Source organism: Scomber scombrus, chromosome 17 (genome assembly GCF_963691925.1).
Source record: "Scomber scombrus chromosome 17, fScoSco1.1, whole genome shotgun sequence".
NCBI classification, from domain to species: domain Eukaryota; kingdom Metazoa; phylum Chordata; class Actinopteri; order Scombriformes; family Scombridae; genus Scomber; species Scomber scombrus.
In genome coordinates, this window is record NC_084986.1 from 17991189 (window position 1) to 18002551 (window position 11363).

General features: G+C 41.1%; 1 protein-coding gene across 1 annotated transcript; it reads left to right on the plus strand.

Moving 5' to 3' along the window:
* Positions 1 to 2616: 2616 nt before the first annotated feature.
* Positions 2617 to 10577, plus strand: prep (prolyl endopeptidase). Its single transcript, XM_062437094.1, has 14 exons — positions 2617 to 2797; positions 3154 to 3228; positions 4260 to 4393; positions 4653 to 4783; positions 5046 to 5255; positions 5493 to 5614; positions 5719 to 5824; positions 6091 to 6282; positions 6395 to 6592; positions 6783 to 6886; positions 7758 to 7989; positions 8185 to 8316; positions 8414 to 8570; positions 9203 to 10577. The coding sequence occupies exons 1-14, from the start codon at positions 2660 to 2662 to the stop codon at positions 9495 to 9497; spliced, it is 2226 nt and encodes a 741-aa protein (XP_062293078.1). The 5' UTR covers positions 2617 to 2659; the 3' UTR covers positions 9498 to 10577.
* The last annotated feature ends 786 nt before the right edge of the window (positions 10578 to 11363 follow it).

Consider the following 11363-nt stretch of genomic DNA (forward strand, 5'->3'; position numbering starts at 1 on the left):
CCTTGCCTGTCTAGGTCTAGCTACTTTGGCCATGACTTGCTATGCTAAAGCTAGCTAACTGACCTAATGACATACAGTTAGTTTATGGTTGAGTGAGCACAAGGGATGGACATTGTGCAGGATTTGTTTTTGTTCTTAACTAACACTCAACTTAACACCTAAAACACTGAGCTGCTTTAGCCAACCTGCTTTTGTTTAGGGCGTTTATAGTGTTTTTGTTCTGCATTAATTTGCAGGGTTTGTTCAATTCAATTAAATCAAAGCCAATCATGGTGTGAAGTTATTTCACTAATGTTTCATAAAAGAATTATGATTATTGTCACAATACAGTTTACTGTGATATTTTTGGCCATAGTAATCGTAGCATGAACATTTGAAACATCCCTACCCACAACTGCATTTTCTTCAGAGAAAAGCACAACACAGATGAAAAGTTTCTTGTTTTTCCCCCACCTGCACTTGACCTTTCTTTCCCCACTTTAACTGTGCATTCATCCGTGAGAGGACACCATAACTAAAGAATCTTAACTGAAATCTGACAGCTCTGACAGGCTTCAAGTCAAATATGAAAGTAAGTTTGAAAATCTCCTGCAAGACATCTGACTGTCTGATCACATTGTCTGGACACATTGTTCGGTATCCAAACAATGTTTTTCCTTTTCAGCTGAAACACTGATGTGTAATTAAATCTGTCTCAAGTATCTTATCTGCATATCTGTAGAATGATATACAGTCACAATGTGGCATCACAGAGGAGTAACACAACAATTTCAGCAAGATGGTCTCTGTAGTAATCATTCAACAATATAGACTACTGCTGAAAACATGTAATTTTCCATTTACACATGTAGACAAAATGAAGTAAAATACACCTTATGTTCAAAATCCCAGATAATCATTGTTGGAGAAACTCATTTCCTAAAATTAATCACTCTGTTTTGAGGATCTGCTCATTTCCTCAAGGCCTTAAGTTACGTGCTACTTCAACGTGCCTTATCTCATGCAATCAGTCTTGTGTAAGAGTAGGTGCCAGTGATAATGATAGTCAAATCAGGGTTGATTGATTAAGTAAAGAGAGGAAGGAAGGGAGGGGAGGATGATGAGCAAAAAGAAAGAAGAGTGAAGGGTTGACCTCTCTCCTTCTCTGTCAAGTAGATAAGAGTGGTGATGGAGACTCAGTGGACTCAGATAACCTCTAACTGGAGGTGCAAAGCCACTGATTACAACTTTACTATTTACTCTGCAGATTTATTTTTAAAAACAGGGCTATAAAAATAGTTAGTTGTGCCATGTTTTATTTTAGCTTTATTCCAATTTCTAGTGAACAAGTGAACATCTACAGTTTAGTTTCACAATGTCAGTGCATTTACAGGCGTGTGAGTCAGTCAGACCAGAGTGGTTTGGATGGTGGAAGGACATGAATTAATTAATAAAAAAAGAGATTAATTCTGTCCAATGTAACAAAAGTGTCTCAAAAAAGGAATTAACACAAACCAATCAAACTTAAATTAACAGGTTTAACACAAAATAACTCAAGCTAAGGCATGATGACGTGCTCTGAACTATACTGTTGACCTCCTGTTTCTGCCGTGGCCTAAACCCACATCTGTCCCCTTAAAAAGGCCCTCCAATCTAGTAGGCAGAACAACTTCTCTTGTAGAGTTGTCCATTCTCTTATACCAACTGGCATATAACAATGCTACTCTTATCAGTCAACATTGTTTACAACATAACACATCATCCACAAGATAATCTTTATTACAAACCAAAATAAGTACAAATCATATAGATAGTAAAAGTAACAAAAAAACAAACAAAGTAAAATAAATTCCCCCATACTTGGTCTAACCCATCACATCACTGGTCAGTGAGAATTTAAAAGTGACACCTCCTATGTCTCCTGGACAGCATGGTGAATATGGTTAGAAACACAAGCTAATGTATAACTCAAGAAACTCAGGACTTAAATGAATCAACAATAAAGGAACTTACATACTTGTCATACAGGTGTACATGTACCACAGAGCTTAACAAACAAGAGCTGAACTACTATGTGCGAGCAATGCTCACTGACTAAACAATTGACAAATAAGAAAACAAAAAAAATTGTGTAATTTTTTGTTCTTAGATATGTTTTGCACATTTTTTTAAATCTGAAAATAGGGTCAATCATACCAAAAGTTTCATTCTGAGTTTTAGTTGCTTATACGAGCTAACTTAATCCATGCTATCACAAACATATTGGCTGATAATAAGCTACTAAAATGTTTTGGTTAATTGTTTGAGGGTTGATTTTGGGTCATGTTGCTTTAGGTACAAAATGCATGATGTTAAACTTCTAAACTTATCTAGTTTGAAGTTTTAATGATTCACATTAAAACTTTAAATTATGTTCAGTACACTCATTAGGACACTTTACATTACGCCTTGACATTAAGCCTGGTTTCATTAATAAGTACTACATAGTGTTTTAGCCTCATCTCCATAGTGGTTTAGTCAATGCACACAGCCTTTACCAGTGACTTAGTGACCGTTTTTTGGTCAACAGAGGGCGCTGTAACACTCAGGCTGATCACAAAGCAGCTCTCTCTTGATAGTGCTCGTTGACTGTGTGTAATCAGGACAGCCTTTCTGTGAGAAACCTTAGCGCCTCAAGTTGATGTTTTACAGGATCCACAGAGTAATTTCAAAACCACTATTTCAGTCGCTGAGGCAACTTTTTTTGTTACGCAACTCCCGAAAACTGACCTCCAGAATGGCTTTTCAGTATACCCAGGCTTACCGTGACGAGGCAGTTGTAAGTAAAGATGGCTAGCTGACTAGCCTAGCGTGCTAATAAGCCGGGATGCTACATCATCATGCCTTTTCATTCATTGAGATGAGCGTCTGCTTTGTTAGCGCGCTAGCTAGCTTAGCAACCTAGACTGACTTTGTTGACATATGCGTTGGCAGCCTCCCAATTTGCCATAACTTACTTTAGCTCTTAAATTAAGCCGTCTGCTACCATTGTATTTGCTATTTAGCGAGGTTAACATTGCTAATTAACCTAACTTGGTGAAAACTGCTAGTCTTTCTGGATGCAGGCTGCCACACCTAACTAGCTAGCTCAATCTGTGACATTAACTTACTTTTTTAAATTTAAATCTGTGTCAGGTGGATAACTATCATGGCAATACTGTGCCAGATCCATACAGCTGGCTGGAAGACCCCGACAGTGAAAAGACACAGGTACATTTTCATCAGCTGTCAAATAATTTTTATTTGTCTTAACTGCCATATTTAGGCATAATGTCTGTTTACATTCACAGGTGTCTTAGTGTTAACATTTGCAGTGAAACGTTCATCTCCTGTGATTGTTTTTGTTGCAAAATTCACTTTTGTCATACTGTTTACAAAATGTCAGTTCGAACTGTGTCTCTGTGTTTTGCTACTACTTGTTAACAGCACATTACAATACACTGATGTGCGGCACTCACCCCCAGCCTTAAGTTTTTGATATCACTTGGGTCATGTCCCTAGAGGCTGGTTTACTGAGTGATCTGGATAACTTTGCTTTGTGAAATCTGAAACCATATGTAGGCTGGAACGTGATATGAAACACTAGTTAGGGTTATACTTATCATTCAGGTAACTGAATGAAGGCCCCTTTTCACTATGTGATTGTGGGCTGTCTGACAGTTATGACACAGTTATGAGAGAAACGTGGTCAAATCTTGGGTCGTGAAAAAGGGTGCTGTTAGATCAAAGTGAGAGACATGTCCAGTCATGACCACTTTGGTGATCAAAGGTAAACTGGGGCAAAATTATGACTGTGTTAGAAATTAAAGACCAAATTTGCACAGTTGTTGCCACGTCTACAAACAGACCAGTCAGTGTAAGACATGTATAGACACAGAATACACTGGCTGGCATGACATTTTATAAGTTTAGGCAGAAAACACACTTGTTCTCCTTAAAACAAAATGATGGTAGTAAAACAAAATATGCATTGGTGTGGCACTTTTTTGAAAACAATAGTGAGCTACTGACATGCCTTTGCTCTCATACTTTGTTTCTATTTATATCGCAGTGCTCTCGTTCACCATGCATTCAGTGCACAAACATACTGCTGTAGACGTCTTGCACAGTTCATGATTGGCGTCACATTGTCTAAAGGCATCTTGGATCAGTCAACGTGCCTCCTTGCACAGGCTGCAGATATGGTGACTCTTTTGAAGTGGTAAACCTCTGTGTGCTGCTATTGTGTCTTCTTCCATCAGGCGTTTGTCACCGCTCAGAACCAGCTGACGTTGCCGTTTTTAGAGCGATGTGAGGTACGAGACCTGTTCAAGGAGCGCATGACTGAGCTCTATGACTACCCCAAGTATAGCTGTCCCTTCAAGAGGGGGAGCAGGTGAGCCGAGCTACAACATAATCTTGTTTAGCCCTTCATTAACATTCTTAGGTCATGGAAAGCACTCCAGGGTTATTTATGAAAAGCTGTAACAAAGTGACAAAATCTGGCATCAAAGCAACAATGGGGTCCCCTGTTTGCTTTGATTAGACCCTGTGCGTCTAGTATCGGGCTGGATTAATATTCCAGTTTTGTTTTTAAGGAGCACAGATATGTCAAGCTATTTTTGCGCCTAAATGCTCTCTCCCTTTATTTGCAGGTACTTTCACTTTTACAACACTGGCCTCCAGAACCAGAGTGTGATGTACGTGCAGGAGAGCCTGGATGCTGAGCCCACTGTCTTCTTGGATCCAAACACATTTTCTGATGATGGGACAGTTGCCCTGCGAGGTAGCAACAAAGGCTGCTGTGAAAATGAACCAGTGCTGTATTTTATTACTAGTTGTACTCATTTGTTTTCCTGTTTCATAACGTTTACAGAGATGTCATTGTTAAATACACGCTGCTTGATTTGTTAATACACTACAGGATTTTACTCTCCATGTCTAGAAATAGCCTGTTATTTATAGCATGCCACACTGACAGCTAAATAAAGACTTAACTTTCCTAGGTGTCTTTCATTGATGTCTTATGTTTGTGATTCTTCTTCAAGGCTATGCATTCTCTGAGGATGGGGAATACCTGGCCTATGGCACCAGTGCCAGTGGGTCAGACTGGGTGGAGATCCGATTCCTGCGGGTGGAAGATGCTGAGCCTCTAGAGGACCGCCTGGAGCGAGTCAAGTTTAGCTGCATGTCCTGGACCCATGATGGGAAAGGCCTTTTCTACAACTCGTACCCTAAGCAGGAGGGCAAGAGTGACGGTGAGATGAAGACAGGCTTCTAAATTTTGCTTTAGAAATGAGAAAAATAATACAAACAAAAGTAGATTTTAAAAATGTCCTTTTGCTTTCCTTACAGCTTTGATGTATTAATAATAATAATAATAATAATCCACACCCACCCAATTCTCATGTCTTCAACTTTGTCATCTTGTCAAATTCACCACAAAAAGTCACCACTTGGGGGCAGTAATGAGACTATGATGTTTTATCTCCTAGGCACTGAGACCTCCACCAACCTGCATCAAAAGCTGTACTATCATGTTTTGGGGACTCCGCAGTCGCAGGACGTGCTGTGTGCTGAGTTCCCTGACCACCCTAAATGGATGATGGGAGCTGAGGTATGTGCAAAAGATGATTTCATCCTCCTCAAGATACAGTAGAAGAAGAGCTCATATGTTAACCGATATTCAGACGGGATTTAATGAGTAACTGTGCACTGCAGGTATCAGATGATGGACGCTACGTGCTGCTGTCCATCAGGGAAGGTTGTGATCCAGTCAACAGACTGTGGTATTGTGACCTTGAGACCACTCCTCAGGGTATTACAGGTATGTTTGGATGATTATTTGTCTCTTTACTGTCACATGCTCTGTGTGCCAGCTTTTTAACTTATTTGACATTACCTGGTATAGCCCTAGAAACTTTGTTTAAAAAAATGCAATTCCCTTTGTACTTGTGTTGAAAGATTTTGACATACTGATGGAATTTTAAGTTGGTTTTTTTTTTTTATCCTTAAAACTGAGACAAATAACGAACTGATGTCAGTTATTATAATCATGTGCTTGTTCACTACCTTCCTTCTCCTTATATCCAGGACTGTTGCCATGGGTGAAGCTAATCGACAACTTTGACGCAGAGTACGAGTATGTGACCAATGAGGACACGTTGTTCACATTCAAGACAAACCTAGATGCCCCACGTTACCGCCTCATCAACATTGACTTTGCCTCTCCGGCTCAGAGCGACTGGAAGGAGCTCATCCCTCAACACGACAAGGACGTTATTGGTGAGCCGCTGCAGTACGCTTGGACTGTATTATTAAAATATCATGATTAGATTTAAACTCTTTATAAACAAATTTCAACTGCTGTCTTCTTTTTACCGTGTCTCTCCTGCAGTGTTCGCCACCTGTACGTACTCCAGCTACCTGTTTGTGTGTTTCCTACATGACGTGAAGAATGTGTTGAAGATGTATCGTCTGAGCTCTGGAAAGGAGCTTAGGACCTTCCCGCTGGATGTAGGCTCTGTAGTCGGTTTCACAGGACGGAAGAGAGACTCTGAGATCTTCTACTATTTCACCTCCTTCCTCTCTCCAGGTACTAGATCGCTGATTATGCACTTTATATTCCTTCCTTTTTTATATTCCTTTTTTTGCATGTAATATGTTAAAACAGAATTTAGTCCTGGGACAATAGAAAAGTAATTCCTCAATATACTATCTTTATTATCAGTAATTTAAATATGGTAGAGCAAATGAAATAATGATTTTTCTCCCTTTGCATCCAGCCATCATTTACCACTGTGACTTGACCAAGGAGCCACTGCAGCCCCACATCTTCAGAGAGGTCACCGTCAAAGGCTTTGACCCCTCTGACTACCAGACCACCCAGGTAAGAGTCATGGGTGGTGGTCATGAGTCTCTCTTTTTCAAGATTTTTTTCTTTTTATTTGTTCAAGCGCTTTCAGTCTTTCTATAAGGAAACCTCTCTACTGCATGAAGGCACAACCTTGACCCATCCATCCATCCATCCATCCATCCATCCATCTTCTTTCCGCTTATCCGGGGTCGGGTCGCGGGGGCAGCAGCCTAAGCAGGGAAACCCAGACTTCCCTCTCCCCAGCCACTTCGTCCAGCTCTTCCCGGGGGATCCCGAGGCGTTCCCAGGCCAGCCGAGAGACATAGTCTCTCCAGCGTGTCCTGGGTCTTCCCCGGGGTCTCCTACCGGTGGGACGTGCCCTGAACACCTCACCCGGGAGGCGTCCGGGAGGCATCCTAACTAGATGCCCGAGCCACCTCATCTGGCTCTTCACAACCTTGACCCATTTTTTTTAAAGCACTGACTCAGTGTAACTGTTATTAATAATTTTAAGTTCCCCTTCCCTTTGTGTCTGCTGCTATGTAGGCATTTTTTAAAATAGGTGAAAGGCATTTTATGTTTGCATTGCAGCCAGTTGTGTCTCTGAGTCAGATTTATTGTTATATTTCTAATATTGTGAAAGTGATACAGGCACTGAGGCCAGGGTTTTATGAGAGCTCCACTGTTTACCCCTTCCATCTGACCCAGACTCCAGGACAAATGAATATTCCAAAAAAGCTTTATTGTCTTTGAACAAAACCGAAAACACTCTAAAGCCTCATTATCATCAGGAGAAACATTAGTCATTGCTCCCATCTGTGTCAACAGTCACTGCCATGCTCTGGCTCTGTATCAAGCCTCATCTGTGTCTCTGATGATTTATCTTTCGCCATGTTTTTGCCAGATCTTCTACACCTCCAAGGATGGCACTGAGATCCCCATGTTTATTGTTCACAAGAAGGGCATCAAATTGGATGGCTCCCATCCAGGGTTCCTGTATGGCTACGGAGGCTTTAACATCTCCATCACACCGAGCTACAGTGTCTCCCGACTCATCTTTGTAAGACATCTGGGGGGAGTCCTGGCTGTAGCCAACATCCGAGGAGGAGGAGAGTACGGGGAGACCTGGCACAAAGGTGAACCACGTGACACTCACAAATCATGTTATCTTGATTTATCCTTGTTTTTTGTGTTTTTTTTGTTTTTTTTTAAAGAGTCAGAAGCTTAAAAGTTTATCACATTTATAAAGTCATGCTCACCCATCTTGTTTGTTGTGTGAAAATAGTACTAGCACAAACCCCCTCATTTGTATACTGTATTTTTCCCTTTAGCTGGCATGTTGGCCAACAAGCAGAACTGCTTCACAGACTTCCAGTGTGCAGCTGAATATCTCGTCAAGGAGGGCTACACCTCTCCCTCCAAACTGACTATAAATGGAGGCTCTAATGGTGGCCTGCTTGTAGGTATGTAGACTAGGCTAGTAATCATTCTCAAATTAAGCTTTAAACAGTTTGAGCCTTTTCTTTGCAGTCACTATACTGCTTTTTTCCCCTCTCTCAGCTGCCTGTGTGAACCAGCGGCCCGAGCTGTTCGGCTGTGCTGTAGCTCAGGTAGGAGTCATGGACATGCTCAAGTTCCACAAGTTCACCATCGGTCACGCCTGGACCACAGACTTCGGCTGCTCAGAAAACAAAGAGCAGTTTGACTGGCTCATCAAGTAAGTGCTGACTCATCAGAGTGTATGTGTCATGTAGGTTGTACACCAGATTGATTTCAAGTACACAAGCATTTTACCTTTTTTAGTTGAGACCAAAAACAACTGGACCGAGACCTTGGTAAATGGCAAATGGACTGAACTTATATAGCGCTTTTCTAGTCATTATGACCACTCAAAGCACTTTTACACTACATGTCCCATTGACCCATTCACACACATTCACACACCGCTTGCGAAGCAACGGGATCAATTTGGGGTTAAGTATCTTGCCCAAGGACACATAGACATGTGGACTGGAAGAGCCAGGAATCAAACCACCAATCTTCCAATTGGTGGACAACCGCTCTACCTCCAACCGCAACTATACAGAGATGCCAATTCTGCCAGTGTATTTTGGAAAGCTATCCTGGAAGGCAAACAGACAACTTTCTCTGCCCGTGCTCTGCGCAGTGAACAGAGTGAAAGCTCAAAGCGGCATTTATTGATGCATTTTGGTTTGGTTTTTTACCGATGTGAAACCGACCCGCCCCAAAGGCAAAATGCAACAAAGTAGCAACATGCACTGATTTGGACCAAAGCAAATAAATTATAGATGTGAGCCCTCCCCCTAACTTCCATGTTTTTCCAACCAGATACTCCCCGCTTCATAACATCCGCATCCCAGAAGGCAACGGGGTCCAGTACCCCGCGGTCCTGCTGCTGACGGGTGACCACGACGATCGGGTGGTGCCCCTCCACTCCCTTAAATACATCGCCACCCTGCAGCACATTGTGGGCCGCAGTGCCAAGCAGACAAACCCTCTGTTCATCCTCGTGGACACAAAGTCGGGCCACGGCGCCGGCAAGCCCACCAGCAAGGTCATCCAGGAGGTGGCTGACACCTACGCCTTCATCGCTCGCTGTCTCAAAATCTCCTGGGTCAAATAAGCCCCCCCCATTGAATTGTGTGTTTGTTTTGTTTGTCTTGTCCTCTTCCTTTACTCAGACCATCTTTGGATACAACAACTGTTAACATATTCTTCAAAACTTTACGCCAACACTTGGTACAAGATATTTTATTGTTCACTAATGTTTACCCAGCCACCAGTATTTTTTTTTACTGTGTTTATTTGTGTCCCTCCCCCTCTCGCCGAGAGCCTATAAGACTCTGTGGCTGCACTTGTACACTACACTACACTACAACTACAGGCCAACATACAGCGACCACAGCCACATCATACCGTCTCCTGTTATCCATGTTTGTAGTCCCATTTAAACAAATCACTACATTATCAATGAGATGGGAGTGTAAAGGGAGAGGGCTACCTTCACGGTTACAGCAATCAGCCGTTACAGTCATGAGGTCAAAGTGGCAAATGTTGTGGTGGAGATCATTTGATTTGTGTATGGAAAGTTTTTGCGTCCTCTGGATACTGAAACAAGCATATTATTTATTTTTCGTTCGGAGTCCGTTAGATGTTGAGTGATTTCCAGCATGTACAGTTCTGATGAAACAGTATTGGGTAAATGACGATACTGCACATCACCAGTATTGCTGTGAGTGCGGAAACTTGCAAAAACATTTTGCATTGTGCGTGCGTGTGAAACAGTGTGTGTGCGTGTGCGTGTGAAACAGTGTGTGTTTGAGAGTGAGTGTAAATGTCAGTCCCCACATTTCTTTCAGACTGATAATGATTTCTACCTCTTGACATGTGCTGATTGTTTACCTTTTAAAGGGAACAGAACACAATGCCACAACTACAATAAACAACTTTTGAAACAGTGATCTGTCCTGCTGGGTTGATCTATGAGACAGTTAACTTTGGAAGAGTTGCATTATAAAGTGAAAAATCAGCAAATGTGAAGAAAGTGCCAAATCACACCAGTTATCTTAGGGCACTTTATATATAGAGCAGGTCTAGACTGTATCAATTGACACTATGATCATATCTGACTTAGTTTAATTAAAGGTTAAGCTCAACATTTTTCAAGTCTGTCTTAAAACAACAGTCAGTAGCCCAAATGAACATTGAAACCTATATTTCTTGCTGTAATATTTCCTCCTGTTTTCATACAGGATTTACACATTTTGTGCAAAAGTGTATTTAAAAGCTACTATGAAGCTTCAGCCATCCAAATGATCAAATCAAGTAGATATCTTTCAATATTAGTCTTTTAAGTGTCAAAGTCCCTCTTTTTTGTATATTATACCTCCACCACAGCTCAACAGAATAATAACTAATAATACTAATGTACAGAGATGGGTAACATTTTCAACATTTATTTCCAAAACACATCTGTATTATAAAAACTTGGAACTATTAGCATTTTGAGAAATAGCTGTTCTGAACAGTCTTGTCAGGACAGTGAGAAGCAAGACTTGTGAAATAAAAGAATAATTCTTCTGTCCATGAGTTTGTAAATGTTAATGACCTCTGGCCATCTGGGATGTCTCTCTGAATGAACAATAGCAACAGATCTGACAGCCATCTTTTTCCACATCTGTTCCTAAGCTGGCTCTTGATCAACTTCATTTTAGATAATCACTTGATTGATGCAGCTGTCACTGGTAATGTAGCATTTATTTTGGGGAATTTTGTAATTAGAAAGATGACATTTTTTTCAAGGCACATAAGCATAGCTTTGACATTGCTGGTATGGAGAACAGTGACAATACTGTTTCCTCTACACCACAAACAAATTATGTCCAGTTTGTACCAAATATTTAGTAAAAAGAAAACAAGTATGTATCTACAATACCAGTCACTTCTGACTGAGAAAACTAGTGAGTAGTTCTGCCAAAATAGACTGAAA

Excerpts from the sequence above, each read along its gene's own strand:
- prep (XM_062437094.1), top strand. The coding sequence starts at position 2,660 with ATGTTTTACAGGATCCACAGAGTAATTTCAAAACCACTATTTCAGTCG. Across the intron at positions 4,784-5,045 it reads TGGGACAGTTGCCCTGCGAG|GCTATGCATTCTCTGAGGAT; the intron begins GTAGCAACAAAG and ends TTCTTCTTCAAG. Across the intron at positions 8,571-9,202 it reads CAGTTTGACTGGCTCATCAA|ATACTCCCCGCTTCATAACA; the intron begins GTAAGTGCTGAC and ends TTTTCCAACCAG.